Consider the following 20,347-nt stretch of genomic DNA (forward strand, 5'->3'; position numbering starts at 1 on the left):
CACTATCTCCTAACTTCATGAATTTTCTTTGCTATTTCCCACATCCAGAATATTCTTCCTCCTTATCACCACTTCTTTAAGTCACAAATAAAATTCCACCTTGTTCACTTAGCCTGTCTCATTCTCCCTCCTTCTAATACATTCTCTCTGCTGATTATCTCTAATAAATACTGTAAATATTATATTGTCTACATATTGTTTTCCTTGTTAGATTGTGGCATCCTTGAGAGCAGGGACTGTCTTTTACTTTCTTTCTAACACTTAATTACAGTGCCTGGTACATAGTCAATGATTAATAAATATTTATGTATTTACTGCCTTTGAAACTATAATTTCATTCAAGATTCAGTCCATATGATATCTCAAAAGATGCCCATCCTAATTCCCTTACTTATTAATGTTTACTCTCTCTTCCTCAAATTATCATTGATATTTTATTTACTTAGATATTTACTCCTTGATGGGGTATTTTTACCCCTTGTAGGAAAGAACTATTTTTATTCTTATAATACACTCTTTATAATTCTTACACTCAACATATCCCACAAGCATTTAATTAAGTACCTACTATGTCCCAGATACATGATAGGCTGTTAAAAAAAAAAAAAAAAAAGCTTGCTGAATTGGATTGGGTAATAATATAACAGAAATCTGAGATCTGAAGGAATAATGAGTTTGTAGTTCAGAAGTACAGTGTTCCTCCCAAGCCCACAACAGGACTATCATGAACTATAAAACATGAGGCAAACTTTGACTATACATGACAGTTTTGAAATAGGAACACGTATGTCCAGAAAAAGCACAAAACTAGACATATTCAAACACATACTCTAGAATATACAAAAGAGAAAATAGAGTCATGAGGCCATGGCCATAAATTTTTAAATGGAATAAAGACTAAGAGAGAAAAAATACTTCTAAATATAAAATTATTATTTTATGGTCATAAATAATCCCCATGAGGAACAAAAACAGGAAGTATCTAAGGCAACTGATGTCACAGTGGGTGGATTGTTGGACCCAGACTCAAGAAGACGAGTTCAAATCCAGACTCAAAACCTTACAGTTTGATTATGAGCAAGTTACTGAATTTGTTTGCTAAAGTTTCCTTAGTTATAAAATGGTGATAATAATAGCACTAATCTTCCATGGTTCTTATGAAGATCAGATCAAATAATATTTGTTTTAAAAATGCATAATACAGTGACTGGCACAAAATAGGAGCTATATACTGCCTATTTCCTTTCTCTTCCCTTTCCTTCCTCCTATCTAAGGAAACTAATGTGATTAGAAAAATATTCTCAAGAAACTTGTCATACAAAATATATGAAATATGTGAAGGAGCCTGGGTGGAAATGCACCAATAATATAAATATTCTCAGAATTTTATTGATTTGATTTACCTGAATTTTAAAATGTGACAATATATATTTAAAGTAAAAGATACATAAATATAGATATCTACATGTGTGTGTATTTTAGATAGAGAGGTAAACAAGACAACAGAAGGAAAGGTCAATAACAGTGCAAATTGAGAATTAGGCAAACCAAAAGATAATTTCAAGAGCTCTTCATAAGAATGCCAAAACCAACAATAAGGTCTTTAAAAATACCAAATATGGGGGCAGCTAGGTGGCACAGTGGACAGAGCACCAGCCCTTCAGTCAAATCTGATCATTCAGATTCTGATATCAAATCTGATATCAAACACTTAACACTTCCTAGCTGTATGATCCTGGGCAAGTCATTTAACCCCACTTGCCTCAGGGGGAAAAAACAAATATGTAATACTTGTGGTAGTTATACTTTAATTATCAAAAAATAGATTTACATCCTTTTTAAAGGGAACAAAAATGAAAAGGGAGTCGTTTGTTTTTTATTAAGCAAATTACAATTTCCTAGAATGAATAATGCCAGAAGGATAATGTATTAAATTTAATGAGAAAGGATTAATAATTACTCATAACTTTCTCTTCAACTTGCAGTACTTGAAACTGATAGCTAACATCACTTTCTTGAACTTTCTATTTTTTTTTTCTGTTTCTACCCTTAACTTTTCATCCTTCTTCACTATACTATCTATGCTCTTCTCAATTTCATTCGTCTTCAGAGTTTGACTTTACTCTATATTTAAACAACTTCTAAATTTTTATCTCTAGTATCAGTATTTCTTCCAGTTTCATACTTATGTTTCTAGTTGACCACTGAGTGATTACTACTTGGAAATCTCTCTAGAACCTCAAATTTCACCTGTCCAAATACTGGCTTGTGATCTCCTTTGGAAAATAAGCTCTTTCTTGTTTCTTTCAATGAAAAAAGTTCATGTTACAAAGTCATCTAAGAGATCTTCCTAAAATTCCCAATTTGAAGGCACAATCTCTTCATCGCCACTTTCATCTCTTTGTTCCTGAATGTATAAATAACTGGATTCATAAAAGGAGTAAGAACTGCATCAAAAATGGCAAGAAACTTATCCAAGTGTGATGTAGGGTGTGGCCATGTATAAACAAAGATTAGTGGACCAAAAAACAAAATCACAACAGTGATGTGAGCTGACAGAGTAGAGAGAGCCTTGGAAGAACCACCTGAAGAATGCTTCTGAACAGTGACTAGGATGAAAATGTAGGAAATGACCAAGATACAGAAAGAACCCAAGGAAATGAAGCCACTATTGGCAGTGACCATGAATTCCAGTCTATATGTATCTGTGCAAGCAAGTTTGATGAACCGAGGGAGGTCACAATAAAAACTGTCCAATTCATTAGGGCCACAAAATGGCAGATTAACAACAAAAGCCAGCTGGACCACTGAGTGGATGAAGCCAATGGTCCAAGCAGCCCCCAGGAACACAGCACACATTTTTGGACTCATAATAACCAGATAATGGAGAGGCTTACATATGGCAACATATCTGTCAAAAGCCATGGCTATAAGCAACACCATCTCAACACCACCAATCAAATGAATAAAGAACATCTGAATGATGCAGCCAGAGAATGATATGACCTTGCGTTTTTTGAAAATGTCATATATCATCTTGGGGGAAGTGACTGAGGAAACTCCTAAGTCAATGAAGGAGAGATTGGCCAGCAAGAAGTACATGGGAGAGTGCAAGTGATGGTCAGAAGTCACTGTGAGAATGATAAGGGAGTTTCCCAACATGCTTGCCACATAAAATATAGAGGAGAAAACAAAGAGGAAAAGCTGGATATACCAAGAATTTGAGAGTCCCAGGAACACGAATTCAGACATCACAGTGTGATTGGCTCTGCTCATTGTCTTAGCAGCATTGCATCTATAGCCACCTTTAGGAAAAGAAGGGAGAATCACAATTATTTTGAATAACATTAATATTTCAGAATTCAATTCAACAAATATTTAGTAAGTGCCTAGTCTGTGTGACAAAGAACTAGTTCACATGATGAAAATTAAGTCTTGCCTCAACTTCTCACAGTAATATAGCACTTTCTCTCATGGTTACATGAAACCTTGAGGACACTGCCAAAGAATACTGTTTTTAATTAGCACCATAGCCTACTATAACATTTCTCCAGTTTTTGTGTAATATAGGACTGATGTGAGGAATTATCTGGAGGAAAAATTTGGGTAATGAAATAGAGCAGAATGTGAGAAGTAAAAGGAATTCTCTTTTTTTTTCAGCCGGTACTACTTATCTATCATAATGCACCTAAATTTTCTGAGCTTTGTAAAATTGGGAAAATAATAATTGCATAATCTACCTTAAAGCATTGTGAGAAGCAAACAAACATTTTAGACAAGTATACATGAGGACATGGTCCCTGGAGCCCCTTATTCTCTCTCTTTCTTCTTTCCCAATCTAAGCTGTCAAACTAAGGATTTCCAGAGCAGGTAATCATAACTCTGTTGCTATAACTTTCAACATCCCAAGAACAACACTGGTCGGGAAGATAAACTCCTTTTATTTCTTCTCACAGCTGTAACTGCTGAGACATAATCATTGTGCTTCCATTTAACAACTCAATCAACATGACAATATTAACTCAATCAAAAGCATTTACTAAACAGAATACAAGTCAAAAATAATTAACAATAACAATAATGATGATGATGATGATGATGATAGTAGATTAATAGTCACTACTATGTGCCAGGCACTGTGCAAAACATGTTTTATAAAAATTATTGCATTTATCCTCACAACTTACCTAGGAGATTAGTGCTATTATTATTCCCATTTCAGATGAAGAAACTGAAATAAACAGAAGTTGAAAAAATACCTTGCCTGGAGACACACAGCTAGTAAGTTTCTTAGTCAGTATTTGAACTCAAGTCTTCTTGGCTGTAGGACGAACACTCCATCCAGCTCCCTCTACATTCTATCCATAAACTGAACACATAGTTTTCCACCAATGTACAACATTTATCAGAGAAAGTGTTGATATACTTACAAAATCATTTAAGTAGCATAAAAAGGGAATGTGCCCAGAGAAACTCAAAACTTTGAACCATTAAACCTTAATGTTATTGCCTTTGCAGAGATTGTACAATAGTATTCTAATTGGCTTGGGCCATTCATATTCTGAGTATCTTCAATCACTATATTGAAGATTTTCAGGTCCATTTCCCTACTAGACAATAAATCATCTAAAGTATTGAAATGTTATGAATCTCTTAAAAAGAAAACAGAAACCATAAACCTGATAGATGAAGAGTCTTTCCATATCTACTACTTTGACTGGCCTCTGGGAAAGTAACATATGATCTCAGTCAAAAGTAGCTCCCCAAGCATAAGATTTTCACAGCTTTTCCTGGTCATCTCTAGGCTGAGTTCTGAAAGGTTTTCACCTCTTAAGTTGTAGAAGATAATGTAAAGAAAGAGATAGAACCTTTTCCCTTTAATCAGCTCTACTAAGTAACAAAACTTTTCATCCAGTTGGGTCTTCTCATTAATATCTCTCTTCTGAACCATAACTCAACTCAGCAATCAGCAACCAATAACAGGGCAGTCTCTGAAGTATTACTGTGATCCAACTCTGAAGTCTCTTTGTGCACCTATTTCTGAGAACCCTTCTTGGACTCATTAAAATGTGTATAATCTTTACCAATAATACAACTCCAAAATAGAGTCTTTTATGAAATGACTGAACTCTATCTCATAATAGAAACCAAAAATGGTAATAAGTATAAGGGTTTTCAAATTTTCATATTAAAACCTTCATGTCATTATTGTATAAATTAGATGTTAGAAAATAGAACACTAACTATCTTTATTCTGAATTTCATCTCAATGGAATGCTTGTTTAATGTTTCTCAAATAACTATCATTGAATCTGTAAACTGTCCCAAAGAGTCCCAAAGGGAGCCATCTTACACACATAAAATGTTTTATAACTAAGAAACATTATGTAAAATGTGAACTATTATTGTTTCTGTTGTTACTATTATTTTGCTCTGTTGGTTTATATAAGGATGTGGAGAAAAAAAATATCTGTTTTAATCTAGCAGTTACAGTCTAGCCTAGGGATCTAGCTTAGGGATTGTGAGATGATTCAGAATTATGGTCCAAGGAAGTATGGGGAATGGAATGACTCAAAGAAAAACAAGAATGCAAGTGTAGTAGATATGAGCTGCTCATATAGAGAATAAGGATAAGAACTATTTTTCATCATTTTTACTCTTCTACTTTAGAATTTTTCCAGTATTTTGAAGAGCCTCTCTATAAATTCTGATGACATTTAATATCTCAATGTCATTGTTTCTTAACCATATCTAATCCAAGAAACACTTTTATATCCATACTACTGTGGTCTCACTTTATAATTGCCAGTCACACAGAACTTTGCCACCTCAAAAATTCTCAACTCCATATCAAACTGTGCATACCCTTTGATCCAGTAGTATTACTACTGGGCTTATATTCCAAAGAGATAATAAAGAAGGGAAAGGGACCTGCATGTGCCAAAATGTTTGTGGCAGCCCTTTTTGTAGTGGCCAGAAACTGGAAAATGAATGGATGCCCATCAATTGGAGAATGGTTGGGTAAATTGTGGTATATGAATGTTATGGAATTATTGTTCTGTAAGAAAAGACCAACAGGATGAATACAGAGAGACTTGGAGAGACTTACATGAACTGATGCTAAGTGAAATGAGCAGAACCAGGAGATCATTATACACTTCAACAACAATACTGTATGAGATGTATTCTTTTTTTTTTAATAACTTTTTATTGACAGAACCCATGCCAGGGTAATTTTTTACAACATTATCCCTTGCACTCACTTCTGTTCTGATTTTTCCCCTCCCTCTCTCTACCCCCTTCCCCAGATGGCAAACAGTCTTATACATGTTAAATAAGTTACAATATATCCTAGATACAATATATGTGTGCAGAACTGAACAGTTCTCTTATTGCACAGGGAGAATTGGATTCAGAAGGTATAAATAACCCGGGAAGAAAAATAAAAATGCAAGCAGTTTATATTCATTTCCTAGTGTTCTTTCTTTGGGTGTCACTGCTTCTGTCCAGCCTTGATCAATTGAAACTGAGTTAGATCTCTTTGTTGAAGAAATCCACTTCCACAGAAATGAGGATGTATTCTGATGGAAGTGGATATCTTCGACAAAGAGAAGATCTAATTCAGTTCCAATTGATCAATGATGGACAGAATCAGCGACACCCAAAGAAGGAACACTGGGAAATGAGTGTAAACTGTTTGCATTTTTGTTTTTCTTCCCAGGTTATTTTTACTTTCTGAATCCAATTCTCCCTGTGCAACAAGAGAACTGTTCAGTTCTGCACACATATATTGTATCTAGGATATACTATAACATATTTAACATATATAGGACTGCCTGTCATCTTGGGGAGGGGATGGAGGGAAGGAAGAGAAAAATTGGAACAGAAGTGAATGCAAGGGATAATGTTGTAAAAAAAAAAAAAATTACCCATGCATATGTATTGTCAATAAAAAGTTATAATTTTTTTAAAAATTCTCAACTCCAAAGTTGTCCTTCCAACTGCAATCTTTCTCTTAGCAATTCCATATTCTCTCATTTCTCTGAGATCTGCTCTTCACACACATTGTCATTTCAAGTTGCCCACTCTTCTTCAAGTTCAAATTCTGTTTCTGTCTTCATTTACCAATGCACTCAATCACTATACTATGGTAGGCTGTTTCAGTGATTCATTGGTCATAATTCCAGAATCCCTCATCTCCAGACCTCATGTCATATTCAATGAACTAATTCTTAACTCTGAATCCCCTCCATCATCTAAAATCATGCAGATTTATTCATAAGAAATTTTAGCTGTATAATCTTATCTATCTAAGCCCTCAGTTTTGCTGTATCATTCTTCTATACAAATCTTATTACTTTGCTAGTTGATTCACCAAAAAATTACTATTACAAAGTAATACAATTACAATGTATTACAATACTTTTCATATTTTCCCACCCTCTAGCCCTACACACTTAGTCACAATTTCTCCACACTCAGCCAGTCAATGAGCATTTATTATCTATGGTGTTATAGGCACTATGCAAAGAATTTAGAAAACAAAGAAATGCAAAGTACAGAGCTTCCTTCAATAACTCACATTCATACAGAGGAGAGAATATATAAACAACTATGTAGAAACAAAATATATACGTGATAAATGGGAAATAATTAACAGAGGGAAGGCATTAGATTTTAAAAAGACTGAGAAAGACTTCCTGAAACCAAAAGAAGATGAGAATAAATAACCTTCTAAGCATAGAATAAAGAAAGATAAAATTCCCAGAACCAAGAGAAGATCAATCTTGTTGAAGGGACAAGCAAGGAAGCCCAGTGGCTCTGAACCAAAAAGTATATCATTAGGGACTAGAAGCAAGAGGTAGGGGGAAGGGAGGGGTGGTGGTGCCACAAGTATTAAGTATAGAGTTTATTGACAGGTAAGAAGAATGACATAATTAGATCTGGAGGCTGAAAGGAGGATGGACTAGAATAAGGAGAGTCTTGTGACAGCCAGACCAACTAGCAAGCTATTGCAATAGTGCAGACAATAGGGTGGTAGTGCTTTTAGAGGAGAGAAGGTGGAATATTCAAGAGATTTTGCAAAGATGAAATAGATAGGTCTTGGCAACATAATTAAACATGGGAGTGAGGGTGAAAGACAATAAGAAGGATGACACCTAGATTGCAAGCCTTTAGAGACTAGGAGAATGACAGTGCCTTCAACAATAATATCAACCTCTGGAAAGGGTCGTGGTTTGGGAGGAAAAAGAAGGCGTTCAGTTTGGAACATGTTGAATGTAAGATGTCTACTGGAGTTTAAGCTGTCTACTGAACATCCACTTCAAAATGTTTGATAAGCAATCAGAGATACAAGACTGGAAATGAGCAAAGAGCTAGAACTAAATAAGTAGATTTTAAAATCATTAGCATAAATACATTCACAACATAAAACTTTGCCACTAAATCACTAAGACTCAAGTCATCATGAATTGTCATAACTCATCTCAATGCCCGAAAATGTCTCATTGTTTTCAGCCATTCATCCCCAAATCTTTCTTCAACTCAGACTCAAATAGATTAGGCCATATTAAATATCTGTATTATATAATATACATATACATATATACAAATATGAAAAATACAAATAAAGAGAAAATAGTGATAGATATGCTGTCTCCCATTATCTCTGTTCTGTCTCTTTTGTTGATTTCTAGGCAAATTGGTTGCCTTATTGGATAGTGCTGGGACTAAAGTCAGGAAGGCCTGAATCCAAATCAAGCTTCAGACACTTAGCTCTTTAACTCTGGGAAAATCATTAGAACTATATGTCTCATTTTCTTCAACTGTAAAATGAGGATAATAATAGCACCTACCTCCAAAGTTTGTTGTGAGGATCAAATGAGATAATAATTATAAAGTACTTAGCACAATGCCTGACACACAAGAAGAAGAATACAAATGTTAACTATTATAATCCTTTTCTTGTCATTTCTGTAAGCTGTGTTCTCCATGGTTATGTTCTTGCCTTCTTTCTTCTCTCTAGAGTCTTCTACTTGGTGATATCATTTATATCTTGGCTTTAACTCTCGTCTCTGCATAAATAATTCCTAAAGAAAAATAATAATGAAGACTAGAACTCTAAATAACAGTGACCAATTGGGACTTCTGAGCATGTGATGATAAAGTATCACTTTTCTATCATTGACAAAGGTAGTGGACAGTACACACAGAATGAGACACACTTTCATACATATCCATTGTATTGGTTTATTTTGCTTCGGTGCATTTATCTGTTATGAAGAAGGGTTCTTGGAGAGGGGAATCATTGGAAAGTGTTAGTGAGGATTAGAAAAGGAAGAGGATTAATTTAAAAAGTAATGATTAGAAATCACATTATTCTGATACAAATGTAAATTTTTTTTAAATGTGAAATTGGGATAACATATATAAACCTCCAATCCTAAATTTTCACTTGAATCTCAGACCCATATCCCAAAATGCCTATAGAATGGTCCACCAATTTATCTTCTGTCAACTCACCTCCCAAACATCTGTATCCCAAACATTTGTGTTTTTACCATGTCTCATGTAGATTCATCTAAAGGCTATTGTCATAGCCCCCTAATTAGTCTCCCTATTGCATGTCTTTCCTTCTTCCAATCCATCCTGAACATCACTGCCAAATAAATTTTCCAAGTGTACAGTTCTATCCACATTATGCCCTTATTCAAAAATCTTAAATTGCTTTTTGTATTGCCTAATGAAAAGGGCCAAATTAGTTAGCCGATTATTCATTGCTCTGCAACCTGATTCCAAGCTACTTTTTCTGACTTTTTTCCCATCCCACCCATCACAAACTGGACCAAAGTAGACTAAATTCCATTTCTTTTACATATCCCACAGTCCAAGCTTTTTGACTTTGCTCAAAATGATCCTTAATCTTGGAAGATCCTACTCATCACCTACCTCATCTCTACTTGTTGAAATCATTTTAATGCTTAGCTCAAATACCATTGCTTCTGAAAAATTCTTACCCAATATTTCTGCCAGTAAATGATCTCTTACTCCTCCTCTAAATCTTCATAGTATTTTGCTGAATCTCTCTCATATACTAATTTCTTTCTAGTTTGCATTATACTTATTTGTTTACAGAGAGATAAAGTGAGATATTCATAGTTAGTAACTATTTTCCATAGTAGATAACAAGATCCTTGAAGGTAGAGAATAATGACTGCATATTTGGATCTTTCTCATTTGCTAACATATATTAGGTGCTTCCTTAACTTCTCTAAGTTTCAGTTTTCTCACCTATAAAATTAGGAAGTTGAACTTGGCAATTTTTAAGATATCTTACAACTTTAAATCTATGATCCTATGAACTAATAAAACTAACATGATAGGTAAGGTCCAGTGGTAGAAGGTATGAATGATTGAGAATTTGAATATCATTTGGAGGACAAGAGGGATCAATTGAAAGTTATTAAGGAAGGAGGTAACATTATCAAAGTAATGCTTTAGGAGATATAACAGGAGTAACATAAATTTTATTTCTTCTATCTCAAATACCTAACACAGCTGCTGGCATGGAGTAAGAGTTTAATAAATCCTTACAATTTAATTTGTTGATATAAAAGGATAAGGCTCTCTTTTTCACTAAAGTGAGAGAGTGAGAAATGAATAAGGGTAAAGGTTTAAATCAATTTTGAAGTGGCAATTAGAATGTGATGACAAAGAAGAGGAAGATTAGTCAACTCTCAAGAAATGGTATGAACCTCTTAAGAGGTTGTTATTAATTGAAAACTTGGGGGAAAGGTTAGGTTTAGGATTGTGAGGAATATGGAAAAGATTTAGAACAAAGATTGGATAAATGAAAAGAAAAATTTCAGAGACAAAGAAAACTAATTAGAAACAAGAGTCAAGTTGACTTTGGATAATGTGAATCTGTAGAAAGTTCAGTCATCAGGTTTTTATGATTTTCTCCAACATATTAGGCAGTGTGAAAAGGAAACAAAATTAAATTATAGCAAGGATCTCCTAGAATTGAGAATTGGCATGATAGGAAGTTGAAGGAGGAAAAGACTTTAGTAAACTAAACAATTCAGAGCTCAGTATGGACATAATTAAACATAAGGATGATGAAGCAGCTTACGAAGCCAAGTCAATACAAAACTGACATGCTTAATTAGGAGAATAGGAAATGACAGATATATCAGTGAAGAAGGGCAATAACTGAGGAGTAGAGAGTGGATCTGTGATGTCAACAGTATAGGGAACTTCCAGATGAAGGAATTCCCCCAACCAATGCATATCACCACCTTCTCTGCAACTTACAATATTTTTATTCATTTCTTTTATTTTAAATTTGATAAATAGAAAATAAACTGAAAAATCTATCTAAAACTCTGCAACTTGTAGCCTTAGAGAATTGAGTGATTTAGTGATTTTTCTAGGGGTTACACAGTCAGTATGTGTCAGAGGAAGGATTTGAAAGGTTTTCCTGGATTCAAGGCCACTTCTTTTTAGTATGTGAACTACCTCTCAAATGGGTAAGAAAGAATGGAAAATCCTAATTCTTGTTTAATTGTCAAATTTTGATTCTTACCATTTAATCCTGAAACATCTTCCATCAAGAGGAATCAGCTTCATTTTCTAAGAATGTTCATAATTCAAAATCTTCATTCTATCTTCCAATTGCCATTCTCAACTCTTGCTTTTCCTTCCCTCCACTGCATTATATGCTCTCAGAAGACAGGCCTACTCAGTTTGTCCTGTGCAAGGAGTAATCCTATCACTAAAATTATCTTGACATCATGGGAACATAGAATATCTTTCAGTCTGTTCTTCATGCTGGAGTATTTATTCTTGTCTTTCCCACCTACCACCTATTTGTACTACCTCTGAATATGATATGGTAGCATTGTCCAGAAGCTTGGGAAATTCCAAAAGCTTAGCTCATTCCATATGTAATGACCAGAATTAGTAAGAGATATATAAAGTGTTTCTATAAAAAGAAAGACAGCTAATTATCAGGACTGAAGAGAAATGGCCAGATGATGCTACAGAAAGTGGGATTGCTAATCTAATGTTGTTTGGCCAAGAATACTGTCTCCCAGGGAGCTGTTTTCCCCAGGTAATCAAATGAAAAGGCTATTAATAAAGCATAGCTTAAAAAAGTGTAAATGTGAAAAAGACTTGATCTTTTCTTGATCTATTTTGAAACCTTTATTTTGTAATGTGAATACTGAGGAAATTTTTTAAACTTTCACACCTTTTTCAACAGTATTTTATTTTCCCAAAAGATCGTTTTCAACATTCATATTTATAAAAAATTGTTTTATGTAACATTATTATATCATGTTATTGGCATAGCTGATATTTAGTCAAGAACATCTTGACTACATTTCAAACACTTACTACCATGGACAAGTGACTTAGACTTTGTCTTCCTCAGTTTCCTTACTTGTAAAATGGAGATAATAATAGCATCTATCTCCAAAGATATTTGAAAGGATTAGATGAAATAACATTTATAAAATGCTTAAAGTACTCTGTAAATGTTAGCTATTATTATAATTATCATTAACTATTATAAATCAATGATCCTTTCGTCTTAAAAGTATGGATAAGTTAAAAAAATAAATAAGTAAATATTGTTTAGTTGGACAAAGATGAATTTTTATCTCTGTGCTTTATCTGGAATTTGCCTTTCAAATATGGCAGCACATTCTCCCTGTACATACCTATGTGGCTACCTGAGGAGGATGATTTGAATAACTAAAAATAAGGAAGAATAAGGAGAAGTGAGGCACTTCGGTATGGTTCATTGGTCATGGAATAAAGAGAAGCTTCACTGCTTCTACCTATCTGTTAGTCTAGTGACATTAGGTACAATCAACAACAACCATGAAAATCTTTTTTAAAAACTTCCCTGACTCTTTCAAATTATATTTTCAGATGTGCTATATTGAGTTGTTGTTGTTATTTTACTTATAAATGTATTTAATTTCAATATAGAACTACTGTAGTGTACATCAGTGCTAAACAAAATTGTGAGAGAGAAAGTTAGTTTGCCTTGGTACAGTTTACTTCAAGATCTTTCTACAGAACTTAAAATCTAAATCTTTCATTCTAATGTCTCACAGCCCAATATAGATTACACAGAACATTCCTTCCCTGGAAGAACCAGTCTAAGAATTTTTCTCCTTTCTTCCTACCTTTCTCTCTTCCTATCATATCTTCCTGTATCCATCCCTTTTTCTCAGATCATCATTTTCTATTTTCTGAAGGGTTGAGTAATTACCTATGTTTAATCCCTCTTCAAATAGTAACCCTGAAGACAGTTACAATCTTTGCACTGACTTCTTTTTTCCGGGTTTACCAGTCCCATTTCTTCAACAGATTCAACAGATGAATCCAAAGTCCTTCTATCAAACTGGTTGCCTCCCTCTAGCCACCTTCTAGGTTGTCATTAGTATAGGGAGATGACCAGAAATGAATACAATAATCCATATTCAACATTACTAGGACAAAGAGACTATGACCTCTTTCCTATGAATTATGTTTCTCCTAATGTTGTTTAATAATATTGGATTAGTGCATTAAATTCCCATTATATGTCAGGCATTGTGCTAAACACAGGATACAACAAGAGACAAAAGAGGCCTCAAGGAGTTTACAATTCGATGAAGGAAGAAACATGCAAACAAATATATAAAGATAAGCTAAACAGGATAAACAAGGAATAGCTAACATAGGGAAAGCATTCAAATTAGCAATTATGATCTCAAAATAGGCAACAGCAAAAATAGACTCAAAAGAGATCAATTAGAAAACTATATTTTGCTGAAAGGTACTGACAGGGGTGTGAAATTGTGTTCCCTTTAATCTGTAAAATTAACACTTCAAAATTATGTACCCTTTGATCTGTAAAGAAGGGAGATTCAAGTCTCAGGCCCTCCTGGGAGACATATCTCCCCAGACAAGTTAAGTGATGTCAACCAACTGGGCCATTTGTAGGGCAAGCCAGATCTCTATTCAAATTCAGATTGAGAATGCCATCAAAGCAATTTGGGAGATCCTGTCTGATCAGCTCAGGCTGCCCCAGCCTCCTGCCAAGATCTGTTTACATAATAGGTTTCTGTTTACTCGTTTCTTTGCAAAATGTCCAAAGCAGGACTATGCTTTGTCCCTGGGTATAGCTTCCAGGACCCTGCCCACTGAGAAGACATTTCCCTAATAGGGCTTTGCCACTTAAAGAAGTCAGTTTCTCAGCAAAAGCTGACTTCTCATCCAACAATTAACTTCCATTTTTGCCACCTAAAACTCTTTGAGTTGTGAATTCTTTCACAAAAAAACCTGTGCCTCCAACCAGAAGGGGATTTTCACAACTCTCTGCATTGCCTCTAATCTCATCAGTACCATAGACAATGAACCCCTGCTGAAGTTAGTGCTACCCCTTTGAGATGGACATTTGAAGATGAAACAGGAGTTTGTACTCCTTTTATAGTTGAAAAAATTCCCAGCAATCTGTGGGAAAGAGACATATTACAACAGTTAAGATTACAAATGAGTACTTCAGTTTTTAAGGCAGGGCTGCTGTTGAAGGCCTGCCACACTTTCACCTGTTCCTATTCAATGGAAAACTGATACCCCATGTGAATAGAACAGTAGCCCTTAGCTAGTGATAACATTCAGGCCTTATTAGATATAGCACCGGAGCAACTTGGCCAAGGACACTTACAACCTTCTCTAAATCCTTGGAATTCCCATGTATTTGTTGTAAGAAAGAAATCTGGAAAATGGAGGATGTTGACTGATTTAAGAAAAGTAAATGAACAGATGGAAACTATGGGAATTCTTCAGCCTGAACTTCCATCTCCTACTCAATTGCCTAGAGAATGGTCTCTTTGAGTTATAGACATTAAAGATTGTTTCTATTCTATTCCTCTAAAGAAGGAGGATATGAAAAGATTTGCCTTTTCAGTGCCCAGCATTAACTTAGCTGAGCCTTATAAAAGATATGAATGGACAGTTTTACCACAGGGAATGAAAAATAGCCCTATTAAGTGTCAAATGTATGTTGCTGCAGCTCTTACTCCAGTATGAAAAACTTTTGGAAAAGTTGTGTTATTACATTACATGGATGCTATCTTGGGGTGTATACCTGAGAAGCAAATATTAGAAGCATGTCTACAAAAGACCATAGAAACACTAAGGAACTACAAACTGTATACTGCTCCAGAAACAAATCTATAAAATAAAGAAATAGTGGGGGAAGGATGGGTGGATGGGGAAGCAAAGGGTAAGGGTGAAGATTCATGGGTGGGGGGAAGTTAAGTAATAGTTAGCCAAGTTATGGAGCAGAATTTAATGAAAGAGTCAGCAGGGGTAGTATAGATATGTGTGTATGTGGGGTATATGTTGTGTGAGTGTGTATATGTGTGTGTATATCTACATATGTAAACATAAATATATATTTTCTTAACTGTAGCTTGCTTGAGGGTTGTGGGGGCAGATGAAAGGGGGAGGAAAGAATAAAGTAAACAAGCAGAAAACCAAAGAACAATTTAGAAGGAAATAAAGAAAAAATGGACGCTCATGAATATAATTGCTTATACTAATATATATACTTTCTTGATCTGGGAATTTGTTGCTATATATTTTGAATCCCCCCTAATGTTCTGCTAGGTACATGACAATGTTCTCTTTTCTTTTACTTTATTTTGTTTTGTATTTCTTTTCTGTTTTTTCAAATAAAATATATTTTTTTTAAAGATTATAATACAGTACCAAGAGTGACAGATTTGGAGTCAGGAGAACAGCTCTTAGCTCTGTTCCTTAATACTTGTGTGATCTTGAGCATGTCATCTCACTTCTCTAAGGCTCAGTTTCCTCATCTGTAAAATGATGTGATACAATTCTAAATCTATGTTCTTCTGATCCTGAGAGATTCATTTTAATTTGCATATTCTGTTACACAACCCTTATCTCAGTCAAATATAATTTTTATGTCATGCATTTGGGGTGGGGGCATATTTTAAAATAAATTATCTATCTTTCATTTTAATTAGGATATAAAATCATCCAGGCATTATGGATCACTTCTCTCTACTGTGACTCTGTCTCCATTCATTACTTAGCAACCTTCAACATTTTGACCTTTGGGGAAACTGCCATTACTCTATAACACAATTACCAGATCAAGCCAATCCCAGAATGGTTATTTCCAAATCTCAGCAAAATCACATGGTCACTAAAATTATTTTATTTATTTTCTGCCTTTCCTAATAGAGAAAAACTATACAAGATAGTTAAATTTTGTGACTTAGATCTATGAACATGTTCCTGATTTAAGTTTTATCATAGAAGAGATGAGATAGATATCATCATTACCTCTGTGAACCCTTTCCACCTGCATGTCTTTTTCTGCTTACCTACAATAAGCAAATATCATTTGAGTACCCTTAATAACCAAAGCAGCTATACTAAACACTGTGGGTGATTAAAATAATGTATAAAGCAGGATCCCAATCCTTAAATAATTTAGACTGCTTGTGATAACAATATGTATGTATCTAGCATATGCAAATACAACTGATAAAATGAAATGTGCTTAATGTCAAATGTTAAAGTCACACAGATAGCATGTTCTAGAAAAATTTAGGAAATTCCATAATCTCTCTCTTGCCCTTCTGGTTTGTAATTTATTTGCCCGTGGAATGGTAGAAAGTTAGATATAAGCTACCTGAATTTAAATGAATTGTCTAAAAATTGTTTTGCCCTTAGACTAGAATTTGTGCTTGAAAATCAGTTCTTCAAATGCTTCCATTGAAACAATAAGATTGCTATTCATTTCAATCTTCTTGAGCTTTGGGATAAAGTGAAAAAAGCCTCCTAAGTTTGAAGATATGGAACCTGAATTTAAATCTTTACTCTGGCACTTACTCATGGAGACTTCAGATAAATTACTTTATCTCTGTGGGTCTCAATTTCTTCATCTATAAAATGGGATATTGAAAAACACAAGAATTAAGCACTTACTGTGTGTTAAGCACTTTTTAGCACACTGTTTGACACATAATAGGAACTTACTAAATGCTTATTGATTGATTGCAAAATGTCCCTTCCACTCCTTAATCTTGTGACATTAGGTCTCTTAGTCACTAAGAACCTTTTTCTCCATGTTCCCCCAACCTATCCTCCTTTATTTTCCTTTCATTTTTTTCTCATTCTAAATCTTCAGCTCAGTTTTCATCAATGTATTTACATTGTTTCCTTTGCTCTCTCATTCAGTGTTTCTCTCAGTTCTTACATCCATGAATTGTGGTTCTTGTATTTATTTCTTTTGAGTTTTCAATGTTTCAACATTTGTCTTTGCTGAATTCAATTTTCAGATACATTATTTCTTCTGATAGCACCTGATATTGAGAGTGCACATCAAGTAATGATGTATTCCCTGCTCCTTCCCCATCCAATTTACACAAAGTTTTTGGAAAGCTAGAGATGTAGGAAACACTGGCATTTACTCCTCATCTTGGAAATAGACATTCATAAATAATCTGCATGAAAAGTAAATGCTCAGGAATTGGAGTCATTTTCAAAGGTAAAAAATTGTTTTATTTTATTTACAGCAAATTAAGCAGGAAAGATTAAAACTAGAGGAAATTTTCTATGTAAATTGTCAAAGTAATGTGAATAAACAGGGTTGAGTTTCTATTATCAGGTGAGGAGCATGGTCAAATGGTGGTAGGTATAGTAATATATGCTATTGGGTTATTGTAATGAGTGATCTATAATACATACTCTATTGGTAATCCTCAGGTATAAATAAATCCATGCTTTTCAAAGTATGAAAAGCTTTCCATTCAGAATTTCCACTCATTGCCTATTTTCTTCTGATTGCCTTAGGTAACTTCAGAGCTGGCTATATTGATGTAATAGATGAAACAAATCAATCTGTCGTTTCTGAGTTTGTACTGATGGGATTCACCAATTCTTGGGTGATGCAATTTATTCTCTTTGTATTTGCCTCTGGGTTCTGTTTGGCAAGTATACTGGGGAATGCTCTGATTGTGCTAGCAGTGGCCTCTAACACCCACTTACAATCCCCCATGTACTTCCTACTGGCCCACCTCTCTTTCATTGACATGATAGATCCTTGATGGTGAACCACAAAATGATTAGTGACCTTTTCAGGAAGCACAAATTCATTTCCTTTGGAGGCTGCGTTTCTCAGATATTCTTTATCCATGCTGTTGGGGCTACTGAAATGGTGCTTCTCATAGCTATGGCCTTTGACCGATACATTGCAATATGTGAACTTCTCCATTATCTGACTATTATGAACTTAAAAGTGTGCATTTCTGTTCTAGTAACTTGTTGGACAATTGGAATCTCTCACTCTTTCTTCCAATTGGCCTTTGTGATAAAGTTGCCCTTCTGTGGCCCTAACAAAATAGACAGCTTTTATTGTGATCTTCCTAGATTCATCAGATTTGCTTGCAGATACTTACAAACTGCAGTTCCTAATTACCACCAATAGTGGGTTCATCTCTCTGGGAGTCTTCTTCATTTTAATCATTTCCTACATTGTCATCCTGGTCACTATTCGGCAGAACTCTTCTGGGGGATCATCCAAGGCCCTCTCGACAAGGTCTGCTCACATCTCTGTGGTGATCTTGTTCTTTGGTCCATGTATCTTTGTCTATGTGTGACCATTTCCCACATTTCCAGTGGACAAATATTTTGCCCTTTGTGATTCAGTTACCACTCCTTTCTGAACCCCACTATCTACACATTAAGAAACAAAGAAATAAAAATGTCTGTGGAAACAGACAGTGTCTGTGGAGCAGATATGTTTTATATTGGTTTGTTTTTCTGTAATGTCAATATGAAAGGGGCTTGCAAAGATGTGTCCCACCTATCCTTCTCCCTCTTTTGTGCCAAATAGATGCTTCTGATTGATACTGAATATGGGTATGTTGCTTACTCTCCACTGTATATAATTAAATCCCAATGTAAAAACTACAATTTAGACATGGAGATGATACTTTTGACCTAAGATATTAGGCAATATTCCTCATTCAAGTTGGTTTCTGCCTTATTATACAGCCTAATTAATTAGAAAGGTTGGGGTTTTTTTCTCTCTGTTATCTTATCACTAGCATGATTTCTTTTTATTTAAACCAAATAATCACTCTTTTAGGAAATCATTTTTTGGGGGGAGGGGAAGATAGTTTGAAATATTTTCTTCTTGAGTAGATACAGAGTAAAGAAGTTGATTCTAGTTTTGAGAAATGTGGTTGAAAAGAAAAGGTAACTACAAGAAATATTTTAGGAGCCTTATTACATATGCCATATTATGTATAGGACATATTCATATGTGATACTATCATAAGGGCTAATTCAAAAAGTGAAGATTCACTTAAGGCAGTAGAAGTGTACTAACATGGAATGTGGTAACTTGTTATGTCTAAAAGGCCCCAGTTATACTTAATTAGGCTCCTCAGTCATCATCTTGTCAATCATCCAACCACATTTCTCATTATACCAGAGTCATGCCTTGAAAGATATAACTTTTTTAACCCCTGAAACTGCTCTGGGTTTCATCTTATCTTGGCATGGTTCATCAAATATAGGAAACCCCAGCCATGCATCTCAGCCATCTTCTCACTAACTATCTTGCAACCTTACGTCAAAATTATTGCCTAGAAGATTTAACCCTTTCAGTTTCAGAATCCCTATACTGTGGCTCCCATCATCTTGATTGCACCATGAGGCTCTCTATATCTGAGACCGCAACTATATTTCACTTTATGGCCTATCTATATTCTCTTCATATCACTCTGCATATGTATTTTTCACGTTTTCCCATCAGTACTGTTAAGGAGCCATGATCAAATCAATATTGCTATTGCTGCAGGAAAGATAAAGTCATACTTTTCTATGGTTCTACTCACCAGCTAAATCAAAATACTTGTCCCTGTCCATCACTTCATTTCTGTATTACCTCCCCTTATTAGAATGTCAACTGCTTAAAGGCAAGGATTATTTTTATTTTTGTGTTCACATACCTAGTATTTAGCACAGTGTTTGGCACATAGCAGGTACTTAATAAATTCTTTTTTTCTTGTACCTCTTGAAACAATGATAAGATAGGTCCTGTTTGATCCTGTATATATGCAGTCTCTATTCTTTGGATCATCCCAACTGCATAAAGGCTATCTGAAATTGATGGGTTTGTCTATTTTCAATACTTGTATAATGGCATACAACTCATTTTGCTGTGTTGGGGTATAAAGTGTAATAAATACATTAGAGATGCCCAATTGTGGGAAATATATGGCCACTTTATTTTGCTTGGTGG

General features: G+C 34.7%; 1 protein-coding gene and 1 pseudogene across 1 annotated transcript; one reads left to right on the top strand and one right to left on the bottom strand.

Moving 5' to 3' along the window:
• Window positions 1–2,337: 2,337 nt before the first annotated feature.
• Window positions 2,338–9,824, bottom strand: LOC127549157 (olfactory receptor 4F3/4F16/4F29-like). Its single transcript, XM_051976990.1, has 2 exons — window positions 9,789–9,824; window positions 2,338–3,279 (listed from the first exon to the last, which is right to left on the bottom strand). The coding sequence occupies exons 1-2, from the start codon at window positions 9,822–9,824 to the stop codon at window positions 2,338–2,340; spliced, it is 978 nt and encodes a 325-aa protein (XP_051832950.1).
• A 4,148-nt stretch (window positions 9,825–13,972) lies between these two features.
• Window positions 13,973–18,931, top strand: LOC127546623 (olfactory receptor 4F3/4F16/4F29-like; annotated as a pseudogene).
• The last annotated feature ends 1,416 nt before the right edge of the window (window positions 18,932–20,347 follow it).

The sequence above is a fragment of the Antechinus flavipes genome, chromosome 2 (assembly GCF_016432865.1).
Source record: "Antechinus flavipes isolate AdamAnt ecotype Samford, QLD, Australia chromosome 2, AdamAnt_v2, whole genome shotgun sequence".
In the NCBI taxonomy this organism is placed as follows: Eukaryota; Metazoa; Chordata; class Mammalia; order Dasyuromorphia; family Dasyuridae; genus Antechinus; species Antechinus flavipes.